The sequence below is a fragment of the Nymphalis io genome, chromosome 5, assembly GCF_905147045.1.
Source record: "Nymphalis io chromosome 5, ilAglIoxx1.1, whole genome shotgun sequence".
Classification (NCBI taxonomy): Eukaryota; Metazoa; Arthropoda; class Insecta; order Lepidoptera; family Nymphalidae; genus Nymphalis; species Nymphalis io.
The window spans coordinates 12,105,592-12,124,024 of NC_065892.1; the positions used below are offsets into that span (position 1 = coordinate 12,105,592).

Consider the following 18,433-nt stretch of genomic DNA (forward strand, 5'->3'; position numbering starts at 1 on the left):
CGAAAAATATTCCGTATCAACATATAACGTGATTTTAATGTAAAATGTTTAACATAATATGTATTATAGTATTACCTATATAGCTAATTCACTAGATATTCGAAATTTGAAAATTTCCAGTACAGTAACAGCCTGTTAATGTCCCACTGTTGGGCTCAGGCCTCCTATCCCTTTTTTGAGGAGATTGGAGCTTATTCCACCACGCTTTAAATAGCCTAAATGTATAATTATTTTGACCGTATGTGGAAGATCATAGGCTACACGTAAATATTCTCGGAAATAAAATTTAAAATTCGAACCTTTTCAAAGTCATTCGTTTCTCATTTTTTACATTTTACTAAGGCTTTTAAAATATATGTCATGTTAGTATTAAACTATTGATGTTCGTATTATAGTGTCGTAACTGTGGTCCCGGTTGAAGTAAATGTTAGATATATTATTGAATCATAATTTAATTCATTTTTAATTAAAAATTATATTACATATTTTGAAACAAAAAATAATCGGTTCTATTTGTTTTAATATAATATAATAAGCTTCAGCTTGCAGTAAACTTTTTTTTTTTTTTTTAATCTATATTTAAAAATTGTCTATAGTTTCAAACTTAGATTATAATTCATAAATATTATATGTCTATTTAGGGCTACATAGAACTTATACTAATAAAATAAATTTCGTCTCAAAATCTACAATATTTCGATAATAGTTTATAGATCTGATATCTTAAACATTTTTCGATTTAGCAATTCAACTATTTGGTTATATTATTTTTAATCTGTACTCTTATGTACAAAATATTGTGTCACGTTAATAGTATAATGTTGCTATTATGAATTATACTAATATCTAATAATAATACATACATATATTTCTTTAGTATTAGCGTGAAAAATGATTCAGATTCAAAATATTGGCTCGAATCGAAAAATGTTTTTGTTCTTAAATATATACATTAGCGTTAGATATGTGTCTAATTATAGTTTATTTATTAATTGTGACTTACTTTATTGAAATAAATAAACATGATTCCTGATTCTGTTGGTTTTATTTTCTATGTTATAATTTTGGAGACGGAAAAGTATAGAAACAGTGTAAAATCTCAGAAACATTTAGTTCGTGTGGTATGGCTTTGTTTTACTGAACACACATTCCACCGCCAAAATGCAATTTAAGTTTTATTGCATTGCGTTGCGTTGAGGGGAAGTGAGTCAGCATAACTACAAGATATAATAATTTAAATGGCCCATTTTCCCGTCTGCCTACCTAATATTAAAAGAAAAAAAAAATTAAAATTTTGTCTTATTCATATATCATTTCAAAAAATGCTAATGAAAAAAGAAAATCTAAAACTACTAAATGATTCAACCAATGCCAACAGTATACGGATCTACGGACATCAACCACGTCTGATACAACAAAGAATATTTTTAACTATTCGGTATTTTTAACGTCATTTCCGTAAGCAAATTACAAGCAGAGGTCACAACACAATAGAAAGTAATGGTGACCAAGGTTGTCTAAAAGATTTTGGTACAATAAAGACGCTTGCGTCCTTATGTAGCTTAATTATTTAAAAATATCACACTAGCGCCCTGAATGTTTTTTAAATTATTTAAAGAATTTAAATAGGCAGGAATAAGTATTTTATAAATGAAATAATAAAAAACAACATAGTACACATAACAATGAAGTCGGAAGCGAGTTCCGGCGGTCTAGTTTTTGCAGACCTAGTAACCAATGGCTTACACGTTCCCACGCACTTTGCGTAACTCAATCTTATTCATGCGTCGACTCGAAGCTTTGCATACGAGACACGACACGACTTCGTTATGCCGGCTCCACATAATAGAGCAGCTATTCGTGCAAATGTTTGGCTTTGATCGAACCTTTGCTTTCATATTAGTAATTTTTTTAAATACCAGCGAATATTTTGCCAAATCATTTATTAAAAAAAATGTTTTTTATAATCCGTAGTTTGGAAATTTTTAGTATTTCTCGTTCCTTGTGAAAAAAACCTAAAACCGTAGGGCGCACCTTTTCGGCCTTTTCTATACGACCGGATGCGATCAAATCAGATTATTAGAGTAAGCGAATAGTGCATTTTATGGGCATTACTTTTAATTATACAATAAAAGATCTCCCACGCAGTGGACTAGATCTTTAAATAAGTCTGACATTACTAGCAATGACTAGACAATACCACAAATTTCGCAATATAAAAAAATACGTGACGAATATAATCTTTAAGCTCTAACCATTTATCGGCTAATTTGTAAGTGTTAAATCGAATGTTAAGCGACTGTAGCGTGAGTTAACGTTTGTGTGCGAATTACGAGACATTTGAATCTTGTTTAGTTTCATGCGTATAAATCAGCTTATACAAGAACTTCTGAGTGGCCAATTTGTGTCCATTCCATGTAAATTTACCTCCGACATGCATTTCATAATATAACCTGTATCGTGATTATAACAAAGTGAATAAGTATGATTTAAGTAGATATAAATTGCGAAAATTTATTCTTTTTAACATCACACTTTTTAGAGATCGTATATCTCGAGCTAAGGTCATCATAGTAGTTGTTTATTGATCTTTAAAAAATATTTTTAGACGCTATCAATTCCAAGATTTAGATTCTTTTGTTTAGTATTTACTAGCTTCTAAAGAGACTTTAGCATATTATTTCCTATATATAAAAATAACTATACTGTTATTCATATTATTTTCTTATCAATAATATCGTTTGAAGTTTTCTACTTTAAGGATTCTTGTCTAATTTATAATTTATATTTTAATTAACTTCGAAATAATGCATTGCATTATCTATTTTAAAGAAGATAAATTTTGACATCTTATAATATTTTGAATCAGCAACATCAAAGAAATATTCTTAATACATAACATAAACTACCTATATTTTGTTGGTTATAGCATTTAGAAGTTTCGCAAGCATAGATCCACAGGGACAAACTATTAAAAAATACTTTTAGATCGGTTTGGTTTACAACAATATTAAACACGACTAATAATTGTAAAAATATTATGCGCCACAATATACGTATACTTTAGTTGATATAAATAGTTTATTAAATATAATTAAAAACATGTCAAAATCAGAGGTGGCATGGAAACGCACACTACGATGAGTTTTGCGCAGATGTTACATTTATTCGCTTCACGTTGAATACGATTTCAATTTGAATAAGAAGGGAAAGTAATTTAACTCCTTTTATAGAGACTCTTATTAGAACATCTAAAGAAATCAAATAACGCTTGAATGAATAATAAGCAGCGGTAAACAAGCTTTGATCGAAACACTGATTTACTCTTCATATTGTTACTGTTACAGTTTGTCAGTAAGCGCGAAACAAGTTGGCCGGATTGCCACATGTTGTCTAAATGTTGAAACATTAATTTGTTTGGTTAATTAATTTAAGCTTAATTCTTTTAAATATCAACTTTATATTTATAATGTAAGCAATTTATTATATTATTCACTGTCGCTTGTAGGCAGGGTGGAAACCGATCCCAAAAATATGTTTTCGTATATTTTGCTTATAATAGCTTTATGAATAAACTAATAAAATAACTTTTTTCTATAAATTTGTAATGGGTATTTTGTTTTTTTTTTTTTTAATTTTAATTTTGTATATTATAAAAATGTCTGTACATAGTTTCAACAAATAAATATATTTTTTAAAATCATACAAATAAATCACTCATTTGGATTTTTCGTTAAAATGTGATTCATATACCATTGTTTTGTGTAACGTTGATTGCTCACAAATCATGTGATTTAATAATAATGATGTGCTTAAACATAAATTAATCCAATAAGCTATTAGAAAAAAGTAGAAAAATCTGTATTTGTCACCGATGAGGACGTTTCGTTATTCTTCGTCGAAAAGAACGTAAAGTTGCAGGCGCTGCGCCTGATCTCTCTTCGATAATTTTTTTACGGGTTTCCGTTTCCGAGATTTAAGTGAGAGAGTAGAGAGTAGATACGGTCGATGTGTTTGCGCACTGACTTTTGCAATTAAATAAAATTCGATTCTATGGACGGACATTATTATTCTAATACGATTCATGAAAAATATAGTTAAGTATTCTTTGAATTAAGTATATTTACGCTTAATGACATAAATAATGATTAAAATACCTTTCTTTCTTTGCTAACCAGCAAAAACTATTCTAAATGCTGGGTTTTATAGGGGTTTGGCGGATACATATGTGGATATGCGGATATATGCGGATGCTTATAAACTTTTTCGATAGATGCTAATTTCTTCCCAATGTTTTTCTAAGCCGCTGGGAATATAATAATTCAGACAAATAAAATAACTCAACAATTCTTCCGAATACGGATAAATTAGACACGTCAGATAAGAACCATGGGGTCAGGTAGGTTCAATAATAAACATACTGTATGTACATGTATATATATGCAATAACAATGAGTAAGTTAAAAAAATATTTTACCAAGTTTCTGTACGGCTTTTGCTTAAATAATGTTACGAAGTCTGCAAAGATTTGTCTAACGTGTTAACAGATTGAAACAAATTAGGATAACGTCTTTGTTTAACGGTTTCATAATTCTCCTTGCTTTCCCGGCATTGCGTCTGCGGATGTAACGTTGTATGGGAGCTCAAATGAGTATGTGTTACTTATCTAGAGATAAGAATATTTACGTTTTTTTTACATAACAGAAAGACGTTATGTATTAAACGCGACATTAGTCTATTATAAATCTTTATTAAGACCGATCTGAAAATTCAGTGCAATAAAAACGAATATAAAATTAATTTAGGGACAAAATATCAATAAATGTTATTATTTGATAATTTATAGATTAATAAAAAAATGTATTGAACACATACAATATAATTTTTTATATATATAAAATGCATGCTAATATTGGCTTTATATATAACCTTGTAAATGATATTAAGAAGATTGATTTATGACTTAAGGACTTATTTTAAAATAATTCATTTTTACAATTTCAAAGACAGGTCCAACATGAAAATAAAGGCAAGTACAATTATAAGCAGAGATGTAAGTCAATGTAATTTGCTCTTGGTTTTAGTTCGATCCATATCACACAGTATATGAATTACACTCATGGTTCATTTTATAATGTTACAGAAAATGATCGCTTTTTATAATGGTGATTAAATAATTTTCCTTTTTCATTACGCTGCTAATAATCTTTTTCATTACGTACTATAAATACATGCGATAATGTCTAACACTTTCGTAGACATACATCGTTCTATTGACAACCCGTCATAACCTTGTGAGTTTACGTAATGTAGCTTTTGCTTGGATGACCAACTAATGTGATAAATGATCGATAAAACCTGATTTGACGACTCATTGACTCATTTCTCGATTTCTTGTAATGAAGTTTTATTCCTTTTTTTAAGTGCACATATATTTGAACCTTTTATATTACCATTATTATTTTTAATTTATGTTATTTTTAATTTAATATAAAACAGTATGAAAGTGCAAGCTCATAACTATATTATTTTAAAAAAGGTTGTTTATAAAATTAAAAAAAATATATAAACTCATTTTGAGTTAATCCAAAATGACTATATTTTGTATGCTTAGTTTCTTTTATGATTTATATCATGCTTGGTGGTAAAATAAAAAAACCGTAAAGAATAAATAAGCGCCAAGCCTTATCGATAATGGGATAAGAGGCCATTTTGGTCATTTACTTTGAATTTTCTTTTTATAGCCTTAATATAGTAGAAAAATGGGATATTTTTGTTATTGTTTTTTTTTCTTGTAATGTTTATAGTATGCAATAAACATTCTCACGCTTGTTGAATTCATAGTTAATTTAATTTACAGTCTTGAGTTTGCAGTGGCACAATTAATGTGATAAGTAATCGTGTTTTTCTTGAGAGCACGTTAATGATTTAGAAAAAAATCTTGTAAAAACTTTGTAACCGATTATATGTTATAAATACAACAGACATTCAGCCAACTGCGCAGGAGAAACTATCGTGCATAAATTGGACTTGGGCTTGGGCTAACAGAGTTGTACTCCAAATTTCATGATACTCGTAATCCGATAGGACGGCAATCCACGAGTTCAGAGTGACGTCGCATAATCAACGATTTTACGTGTTTTTGAGGCAGGCAGCCAGAGAGGATAAGCACTACCAACTTCCAAACACTAGGCTGAAGTTGATATTATTTTAACAGGAACCTAATACTATACAGGTGCACGATTGAAAACCATGATATCGGTGTTTCAGCATTTTAAAGGTTAGCCACGATATCAAACATCGCATAACACATACATCACACTTTAAATAATAAAGGACAAGATTCGAGGACAATGAGACTAGTATTGCTTTCTTCGTTAAGTAGGTTGATTCGGTTATGTCAGGTGTAGGCGCACGACGAGCTATTCGACTATGACAAGTTAAGTTTAAGTGTGATGTACTATCATACAAATAAGTCTTACACACATGTTATGAACCAAAACTCATCGTATATTTCGTTATCATTTTGTAATTTGCACCATTCCTTAATGTATTGTAAAATATGTTTATAGAAATATTAATAATTTGACGGATACAAATAATAATACAATCGCAAATATAAGAAAAAATACTCACGTACTTCTATGAAATTATAGTATAATAACTATAAAAAATATTTTGTCTATAACTTTAATAGATGATTCCTAATTATCTTGCATTTAGTGGAAATATTTTAGGATACGCAACGTAGTGAAATACAGTTTAGCTTAAAATATTTAGTTTAAAATAAATTCTATACGAAAAAATGGCACAAAGGCCTTGCTTTGGCTGTAGATCATTCATACTTAATATATTATCATTCAGCTCCATATACTTTCTCTCATGATTATGCGAGTCGGCGATTAGACGGCCGATCGGCCATCTAACTGCCAGATTGTCACTTGTCAGTACCGCACCAGTACGCGACCTGGTTGTACGTGTGCTTAGTGACTCGCTGTTAAATTAACACGCAAATGTAGCTATGCACGATCGTAAACTCGCTGTGGGTAAATTTGACTTTGTAAGATCTGTTTTGGACGTTTTCGATAATTGATATATATTAATATTTGCTTCTGTGTCAGTGCTGTGTTTTGTCTCAGGGTTGGTGTTTACGCGTAGGCTTACGATATCCTTAAATAGGTAGGTCCCATATCGTTTTACTGCTGTCAGTCAACCATTATTTTGCTTAGACTTAAAACTATCATATAGTTTTTAAGTGGATTTCTTTATTTTATAATTTTGTTGCTTCAACATAGAAGCGTTACATTTACGTATTGATTAATAAAATGTAATGCTTTTTTATTGAATAAATGATAATTTTGTTTTGATTGTTATGAAATGGAAAATTGAAACATTTTATTATTTATAAACACGTGTCAAAAATGAAATACAATATATATTACGTTATAATATTTTATCTATAATAAAAATAGTGAATCAAATTTTATTTCAAAGATCCGGCATAGATATGATTAATTTATAATTTCGTATGTTTTTATGACCCCGATAGAGAATCACACGGTAATTAACTGAATAGATAATTCGCATCCGCATGTATATAACTAAATGTAATATGTAATTATATATTTGGTGAATAGTGATGTAGTTTTAAGCCAAAATATGACTTACTGATACATTAAATGGGTGCACAATTTGAGATTTATTTACTCAAGCCATGTGCTACCGATTTTATTACCATTATATAAGATTCTGTTTTTATTTTCCCAGGATAAAATACCTATTGTTACACAAAGTTTATAAAGTAAATTAAAATGACAAAATTAATAATAACTTTCAATTTTATTTAATGACACAAGTAAAAGACCGCAGAAAATAATGCGCGTTGATGTCTTTTATAGGGCCAAGTATCTCTTAACTTAATAATAATAATTAGTCTTCGAAACGCATAAGAGATATAATATGGCATCTCGCTTCAATCGTCACGATTATTATTTACTATTTTAAAGTTTTAGAAAAGAATATTACATTTATGAAATAATTAATAAACATGTTAATGGTTAATATTTAAACAAATAAATGTATATATCAGAAATATATGACAAAATAACGAAATTATCAGCGTTGAAATTATCGCCACTTACTCGGTTAGTAGTTACTTAGAGAATTGTCTCTTGTTTTCAAAGATGCCTTTTGCTATAAGGTATTGCATTTGCAATTATTGCATGACCTATTGGTATTTGCTATATACGAGTATATAGAATCCTACATTTGGTAAATTTATTGCACACATAAAAAATCGGCTTTCTTGTAACATTATTTGTTTTGTAAAATGTTTGTGATATTTTATTTATTATTATTATTATTATTTTATATGTAATATTAATATGTAATAATTACGTAAAGTAAATTAAATTAAATCAAAAATAATATGTAAAACTCCGGTTACTCAATATCAATAATTTATACTCGTCATCGAATATATTTTATTTAAACTTGCAATTGTGTTAAAAATCCTTTGAAAACTGTGTTATACTTTTATAATGAGTTGAAAATATTTCATGATTATATTGAAAACACGTATCACCAAATAAGCAATTCATCAAAGCAATGAAGTAATATTGTATTTCTATAGGCACTAATGGTATATTTAATTTTAATTTATTTTGAGTTAGACGTATTTTAAGTACATAAGTAATGTTTTAAGCCTGAATTGATTTGAATTAAATTGATATAGATAAAAATGGTTTTATCTAGATAAAACAAGACTAAAAATGTTTAGTTTCATTTAGGACGAAAATAAGTGAAAAAAAGCTCCAAAATGTTGTTTTTAAATTTTAAGTAGCCAATAATGAAGAAATTACAAGAAATTCCTTCGACAATTAAAAGTTGTTTGCTGAAATGAATACCATCGTGAGAAAAACAAGTATTGTTTATTTAAATAGTTTATGAACTAGCGTCTTCCGAACTAAACCTATTGTTCGGACTTTATGATCCGAAATTATATTCGAATTGTTTTAAACTATTAATATAAATTATTTATGAGATTCTACTTATCAAAATCATTTAATTATTTTCAACAACTTATTTTTTAACAAAATGTCAAAAATAAAATATTACTGTAAAATATAAAAGTTGTTAAATAATGATAGTTTTGTAAAATTACACTAAGCTATAGCTTCTAAGTTATCAGTATAATTAAGTATTACTATTTATATATCTAGTAATGAATCATTTATAGATCTAAAAAGCAAGCCCCCGGTACCAAGCGAACACTCACAGATCTGTATCATTTGCAAAAACGATTCGAAACAATTGTAATATTTGATTGTAAATTTAAGTTATGAAGGTTATCGTTTGATATCGTTCTAGTTTCATAACATTATTACTTCTCATAATACGCCATTTATTTAATTTTAATATATAAAATACTCATAAATTTTAAGTATTTTTTTTTTATAGAATAGAAAGGCGGACGAGCATATGGGCCACCTGATGGTAAGTGGTCACCAACACCCTTAGACATTGGCATTGTAACCATCGCTTACATAGCCAATGCACCACCAACCTTGGGACCTAAGATTTTATGTCCCTTGTGCCTGTAATTACACTAGCTAACTCACCCTTCAAACCGGAACACAACAACACCAAGTACTGCTGTTTTGCGGTAGAATATCTGATGAGTGGGTGGTACCTATCCAGGCGAGCTTGCACAAAGCCCTACCACCAGTAGTATCATTTCGTGTAGCTATAAAGTACAATAGAAGTTAAAAAAATCTAATATATACGCTTTTAGGCGTAATGTCATAGTAAGTTATTATAATAAAACTACAAAAAGAGAAAAATGGAATGTGCCTCTCAATATCCCACCACCCTCTCTGCCGTTAAGGAAGTTTTGGAGGTTTTTCCTTCATGCATTACCACGGCACTTTTGATGGGTAGAATTTGTCCGTCTTCGCGATGTTATCAAGAAATGATGAAACCAAAAAAAAATCCAAAGCCTCTGTGGCTCGGTTTTGAAACCACAGTCTTCGATTAAAATTAATTTTTAATTGGTTTAAGAATAATATGTTTATGGCATATACTAGTAACAGAAACTGACCACCGATCTAATACGACGGATGACCATTTCATTGGCTTTTATTAAGCCGTAGTAATGTTTCGTTGGGAATGTATTATTTTGAAATATGCTATGTTCGTGACCTTGATTTGCATAGTCATTACAGTTACGATATACTTGAAGCTTTAATAAAGTAATACAGTTGCGTTTGAAATAGCATGCCATAAAGGATTAGAAATGTAGAAGTGACGGTTTAGTATTACGTTTAATGGTGTAGGGCTCAGAACAAGTTGTATTGTTAGGTAACATTACACTAATAGCCAGACTACTACTAGATATTGGTGTAAGTTCAAACATTTTTTTATGTTGAGTATGTCTCGAATCTATGTCTAGAGATATAAAGATAACTAAATATGATCAAGAAAAACAATTATTGATTAACGCTATAAATAATTTAATATCTTGTTTGGTTTATAAATTTACACAATAATTTGATTTTAATTAAAAAATCAACGATTTAAATGTTTCCACGTATAATTTTAAATTTTATTTCAGATCAACTTCAAGAGATTGCGATATGGCGGTGAAGTTCAAAAGATTCACTCTCCATTTGAGAACATATTTAATGGTAAGTAAAATTCTACGATGTTACGCAAACATGTAATTAATAATATGTGATAAGGTTTGATTAAAAAATTATAAAATGGAAATCATTTTAAAAAAAATGTATTCAATCTTAAAAACAAAATTGTGTAGTACGTAAAAGTTCTTATCCAAAGTAAATATTATTTCAATATATGAATATTCTGAAACCTGTGTTCCATAGTAACATAATATATGCATAATTGCGTGAGAATTACTGTCTATTTTATATACTTTATATTGTTTTTGAGAATGTGTTTACTATATGTTTATATTGGGAAAAATTCTACTACTTTAAAACGGTTACGATTCATTCCCGTTCCCGATTCTGTCGCGATCCAAATTCAACCGAAGCGCAACCTGATCGTTGTGTTGTAGAATAGGAAACGGTGTGTGTGATAATGTGTGTGATAATGCTACTGTGTTTGACACACAGTTGCATTATCTATTCTTTCACTCATAATTCGAGAAATCATCTCGATACAACCGAAGAGTGAACTCCGGGATGCAACTGAGATATTATTAGCATATATCTTTTTACCAGAACCGTAGTTCGAACGTCCAGAATCACAAACAAATAGACCGACGAAGGAAAATGAATGAAATATTCATTTTCATCATTCATCAAATTTTAAAATTTATACAAGATTATATATGACAAGACGCAAAGAAAGAATTTTATATAACTTTAGAAAACATGATCGATAAATATATAAAACATTTTAAAAATACATATATAATATAGTTATTTCGTGTCATTAGGTCCGCTACCTCGTTACTCATCGTTACATTACTTGCGTTGCGTCACACGAACGCACTTGACACAAGACGCAATGGTTTATGGGTCAAAATTAACTGTTTGAAAGAGGTTGGTAGGTGAATACGTGAACATGTCTTTGAAGCAATGTTGTTAGTTGATTTATTCATGTTTAGTTCGTGCGTTAAAATAACTTCAGACATTCTGAAATACAATTTTATTAATAAAAAATAGTATTATATGTGAAATGTTTTTTTCACAGCTATATTAATAAATTATTAACAAAAATTAAAGATCTACAGGATAGCATACACGTAATATAATTAAAATAAAGTTCCGTTTAAAAGCAAGAATAAGGCGGTGACTTTTAATTTATTTGGTATGAAAAATTTTGTAGAAAGAGTATGAATTTGCGGTTATTTGTGAGCTAGACCTTGCATTCACTGACCACGTACTAATATAATAGAGGTGAATGCTTGTTTACAGAAATACTTAAAACCTTCATTGAGTATGTATAATTTTCAATTATATGACCTATAATTGAATGCACTCATTGAATCATACAATAATCATTTTTAAAATCTGTTAATTTTTTTCTTTTTGGCAAATAGCTATTTATAATTTTTTCAGGTTGTTTCGCTTATCGATAAATTAAAATGTTAAATAGCCTTTACTTTGTTTTCTTGGATTTCTCGAGGACGCCACTAATGATCACAAATTATCCGTCTGATTCAATTGAACTCTTAATGGATTATTTGTTAACATGATTTCGTCACACGCACTCGTTGTGGGTCATTTGATACATTAGAAAGAGACTTTCAAACGATTTATTCAAATCCACTTTTTTAACAGACAATACAAGGAACGTTCTCTGTTTTTTTTTTAAATACCTTACCTTACTATCCACTATTTCTCAAATCAAATACATTTCATATTTTATACACCTAATCGTATTGCCTCTTTTGGTTGTTACGAGGGCTTGTTTCATTTTTCACCGAAAAGATCCATTAAATTCGAATCAAATTGCGAGCCTATAGCGAGATTATAGAATTTAATAAAGAAATCCAAATAAAATACATAAGTGTGTCAAATTAATCCAATTGAGATAACTAAATAGTTAGTGCTTTCAACGTGCTTCGGTATATTAAAGTGAATTATATCTTAATTTTTTTACGTTGTTCTTAAATTTTAGTTTGACTCTTGAAATAATTACAATATGTATTGATAAATAAGGAAACCTGTTGGTTTTGAAACATTGGTATTTACCTCAGAGTTATTGTTGATTAATATTTTCTTCTTGACAAAAAACTATCAAAATCCTTAAAACAAAATACAGAAACCAAGAAACAAAAAAAAAGCAAAAAGGTATTTAGATCATTAAAAAAAATTACTTTTTTATACTTTAATGAAATCAGAAACCAAGTAGGTAAAAGTGAAAAGTACAAATTTTAAATGTTGCTGACATTAATAATTGTTTCTTTTTCTTAAAATTTTTTGCTATTACAATTTGGAAATGGCGTGTCTACCTAATAGACTCAGCGTGAGTTTGTTTTTTACGTAATCCAGTGACTCATTTCATTTTAGCCAAATACACAATTATCAAATGTCATCTATTTATATATGGTATCTGTCAACTAAACTTTGACAATTTTAATGTTATGTAAACGAAATCTCATCACGAATATTTTTTAGTGATCCATACATCTGATTATAAAACGAAACCCGATCACTCTCGTGTTTGCCTGTCCGTCTTTGACAATATAACTTTGAATCTACTAGACGAAAATAGTTATTACTAAGAATTTAGATTCTTAGTTCGATAACCCAAGAACGGATAATGGATAATGGTCATGAAGGATAGGTTTTTAGATCGCACTGTATCTACGCCTAGTACGAAGATATTAAGTACCTTTATGTAAACATTCGTGTTAAGTTTTGTTGTTTATGATTTTGCTGTATTATAATAAAATTAAGTTTAATGTTGATTTTAATTAATGTCATTTATTGCGTTCATTGAGTTCGGAACTTATGAGACTATAAGTTATTAATGTTAAGGCCGTCAACGATTTGTTGTTTGATAAGTAAAAATATTTGTATGTAAATGGGATGGGATCTCTTCTCCTTTTGAGGTTTTGGGGATTGTTCCGCGATGCTGCTGCAATGCGGATTAGTGCAGGATTCCTCACGATGTTTTACATTTACGCCGAAGACGAGATATATTATAAACACAAATTAAGCACATGGAAACTCAGTAAGACCTGCCCGGTTTCAAACCCGCAGTATTCCGTTAAGATTCATGTATTCTCTCTAAGCTCCATCGTCTTATACCTTTTAAATATATAACAGAAGAATTATATGCATTGAGGACTTATATAAGTATATACAAATCAATATATAATACGTATTTATAATGACAACAATATAATATATATGACTGCCTCGTTGGTCTAGTGGCTATATAGGCTAGGCCGCAGACCCGGAGGTCTTTGGTTCAATTCCCAGGTCGGGCTAAACAAAAAAGTTATTGGATTTTTCTGTCAGGAAAATTCTCAGTAGCAGCCCGGAGTCTGGAAGTTGGAAGCGTGTACATTCCCGTACCTCGGAAAGCACGTACAGCCGTTGGTCTTTAGCCTGAACTCTTTCCGGCCTTGTCGCAATCCGTGCCGTCCCATCGGATTATGAGAGCTAGGGAAGAGAGAGCTAGCTAATGAAGAAAGAGAGGAAGCTAGGGTAGGAGAGCAAACACAGATGCACTCTGCACCTGTATTCGCGCACACACTTGTGCACTATAATATTTCCTGTGCAGTTAGCTAATCTCACTTGAGACAGGCCGCCGTGGTCGAAATCGGTCTAGAGGACATTATTATTATTATTAATAGATATTCGTATGCTGCTATGACAGCTTTTATAAGGCTTTAAATTAAACTAAATTTAATCAATATTGTGAGGTAAAATAAATAATATAAAGAGTCACATATATACCTATTTCACTTTTACAATTTAAATACAGGTACCTACATATTATAAATAAAATAGATATATAATATATTTATGGATGGACAAATTTAGTATTAACATAACATTATAGGTAATATAGAATATATTATATATTCTTGTTCGTACGTTAACGGTTGCTTTAATAAACCGGTCTAATTAGGATGACATGTAAATATGCTTCAGTAGCTTCGTATATTATTTAATCCAATAATAATTAATTTATTACTTTATATTGTATTTATTTTTATCTCGTTGTTTTGTTATGTTTTGTGTTACGTGCACTCATTTTATAAATAAAAAAGTCAATATGACAATGTCAAAATACCTGTTCTTAACGCAGATACACTGAAAATAACTGAGAAAAAGAAAAAAAATGCACACCGAGAGATAAAAAAAAATGTGTAAATCGTCATAAATATGTTAATTAGTGAACACTTGTGAAATATAATGGTGTTAGTTTTGACCATGATCTTGACACTCGTTCACGAACAAGTTTAATTATTACTGGTTTATTTTAACGACATATTAATTCAATTATCGTATATCACATAATTACGTACATATATTATACTCGTATTTGCTGCAAGCATATTTTGCTTAGAACTTAAATATGAACATAAGCTAATGAAATATTTTATTGTTAAAAATTATTTGCTTGCATGCTTATACTAGTCTAGTTCTGGTCTCTAAATCGTAAACAGTTAAGCAAACAGATATTCTGTTTGCCTTATGTTATTTATAAATTAATAATTTATCACAAATGTTAGATATCTATCGACGGTTCTGAACTGAAAAAACTTAAGAAACTTTGCAAAATAAGCTTAGATTCAATTTAATTAATTCTAATGAAATGAAAGCAACATTCTAAGAATTGAATTGTTTTTGTAACAAGAATTTAGATAGAATATATATTATAATATACGAAATTCCGTTTTAGAGATCAGTTAACGTTCTTGACCGTCTTAGCATTCGTGACCGAAGACCGACACTGCACCCGCCCTTGTGCTGAGGCGCGCGACCTATTGTCTCCTAAAGGTCTAGCTTCTGAGAATGTCTGCAGATTTCTATAGATTCTGCCAATAGAATGGCGGAAAGTTTATCCTTATAACTTGTTCTTTGTCTAAAACTACAGATCAAATTAATACCAGTAGGTCCAGTATACACACACATCCAAAAACGCTCAACGCACATACATAGCTATCGTCAATCAGCAATGATTTATATTTCTTTTGGTTTTGTAATAAAAACATGTATAAGGGTAATCTTAATCTCAGTTTGTACGCTTGTAAGTTTGTGAGTATATCGCTTACATTCGGTTTACACTAATGGACGCACTATGAGGAAGTTTTAAAATTTGTGTAATTCTCAATGCCCGTTCGAAGCCGGGTCGTATAGCTAGTATATAATGTAAAGTCTCCTGCTAAATGTATTTCTGTTTTATTGTTATTTCTTTTATTAATGCTCCATTTATTACGTTTTGATATCGAAAATCTGATATCAAGGTGATTAATATTATGAAAAAGTGACATTATATTTATATAGAGTTGATAAAAAAATGCTTTTAACCCTTTAATGAATGATTATTTTTACATGAATGTTTTGCATTTCCAGTTAATATTTAGAAGTTATTTTAATGGCGCTATGTTAGTTATACTTTAAGATTAAATTAACTTGCAACGATTCTGACTCAAAAGGTTTTAGAACTTTCAAGTGTTAGCAAATAAGTTGCACGTGTTTTAATTTACATAAAATGCAAACGAAAATTAATCTAATTAATTGGAATGTGTACATAAAAATATTTTGGCGTCTATAGTCTTAAAAATACCAGTCAATATTTATATTCATTTTTGTTTTGTTAATGAGATTAAATAATGTAAATGAAACGAGTACAGAGAATTATATATACTAAATATAAATATAACTATAGGTATCCTTTAATGTTTAATAAACACCGATTTATCTTGAAAAGAACAAAGAATAAAGTATAAAATATCATAATGAAGTGACTACATGAATCAACATTAAAATAATTAAAAAAAAAATTATTAAAGTTTTTTTTTTATTCTTCATGAAAAGTTTATTCAGCATCGTTAATTCCCTATTTCATTATATTATAAAAAGGTCAATGTTTATTTTGCATTTTACGAATCGCTAAAAAAGAAATCTCGATTTCTGTCGCAATAAATCTCTTCTAATTTATGTTTTGGAATTTCCGAAGATTTATGGATTTCTTTTCAACGTGATTATGTATACTCTCAGTTTGGTATAACACATACAATGATATGACCCGTTTTGTGTTTGATTGATCTTAAACACTTACTGATTTAATCTATAAAAAGCATTGCACAATCCTATTCACACACACACATTCACATTCACAATCATATTCTTATAAGTAACATCCAAATAAGCCAAACGATCTTATTATCATAGTCTGATAGCGCAGTTCTCATAAAATTATTCATAGAAATGAATCCTTACATTACAGGTAATCTCGTCATATGCTATTTACAGTTGGAACAGTGCATTCAATAATATTCGCATATCTTATACAAAATGATATTTTTGTTCCGTTTTCAGTTGAAATGCTTAGACCTTGGAGTAATAGTGGAAAAACTTTCATCAAAAATATTACACCCTGTCTTAAGAAAATATGTTGAGGGCTGGTTCATATTTCGCCCAGAAAAACGGAATAGCGATTCAAAGGGGAAATGCTGCTAGCATTCTTATCTCTCACCTCAAAAAAGGAAATATTATCTAATAATAATTTGTCATTGTGTATGTAAACATAAACAGTATTGTGTAATTTATATACACGATTGATTAAATTACCATATTATACAAATAACGATTTATCACGAATTTTGTTATATTATATTTAATTGTTCGTTTCTAACTGCTTATGTTTTCTGATCATAACGAGATCTAGAAGACACGTAATATTAATAAGTTCCTATTACCTGACTTCATTGAAAATACCAAAAAGTTATCGTTTTTATGTAATTCACTGTAATTTATAATATTTTACCGTTGTCTCTTAAGATAACAAAGCTACGAAATGATCGATGCGCTTGAGTTTAAATGTTAAAGGAAACTAAAATAAGAACAAGCTTGCTTATTATTACGGAAATTAAAATGTTTGTCATTTCTACAAGAAAATTCATTTACGTAACTAATTCTAAAATAAATCTCTTTTCCGTTTAAAATTGGAACAAAATTATTAAAAAATCATTAACGCCCCATGTTACTGGATCCACTATTGGCAGGAGGACTGGATTTTCACTCATAAAACTGGAATCGCGATTCAATGGGAGAATTTTCTAGTATTCTTGGCATACGCTCATGGTTAACACTAGTATTTTTTTCTGTATTTATTTAAACCGTAATTGTAAATAATTAAATGTTTTCTTGTATCTCAATATTATATATATTATTTGATTGATTATATCGAAAATATATTTAATAAACAAAATAGAGTTACGAGACTTTTTGATAATAAATTTAAGTACTTAGAATTAAGCTTCCCTTAGATATACAAAAATATATATTTGACAAATTGAGTCCAAGACCCAGCTATATACAGCCTTATAAGTTTACCATTAAGGCTTGTTGGTCTAGTAGCTAAGAAATATATTTTAGTATATATATTTACATTTGGTCTAACCCCACAATTTTACTCTTAGTCAGACTTTGACACGAATATGTCAAATAGCGTCTGCAATTCCATTTATTGGTCATCGCCACCCGCCCACCGGGCGCCGTCTTAGGCGCCACTAGTGTTGACACTAATGAATTTGTATCTAAACTTACATATATTTGATTATATTAACGTTTTAAGCTTCTTAGGTTACATCTATAACATGTTTTTGTAATTATGAATGATATTTTAATATTTCTAAGCCGTATGCATTTCTCTTTTTTCTATCGTGTTAATACACCACAGTTAGGCGTAAAATTTTTTTTATAGAATAGGAAGGCGG

The 18,433-nt window shown here is 29.4% G+C and overlaps 1 protein-coding gene across 2 annotated transcripts in view; it reads left to right on the forward strand.

The window, feature by feature from the left end:
• Positions 1 to 6,967: 6,967 nt before the first annotated feature.
• Positions 6,968 to 18,433, forward strand: part of LOC126768673 (protein spaetzle 5) — a 30,089-nt gene continuing 18,623 nt past the window's right edge. Inside the window, exons 1-3 of one of the 2 annotated variants that reach the window (XM_050486918.1) lie at positions 6,968 to 7,042; positions 7,122 to 7,179; positions 10,613 to 10,685. In XM_050486918.1, coding sequence (XP_050342875.1) covers positions 10,635 to 10,685 — 51 coding nt within the window. In that variant the 5' untranslated portion in view covers positions 6,968 to 7,042; positions 7,122 to 7,179; positions 10,613 to 10,634. Of the gene's footprint in view, positions 7,180 to 10,612; positions 10,686 to 18,433 lie in introns of both variants that reach the window. The other variant, XM_050486917.1, reaches the window with a different exon arrangement.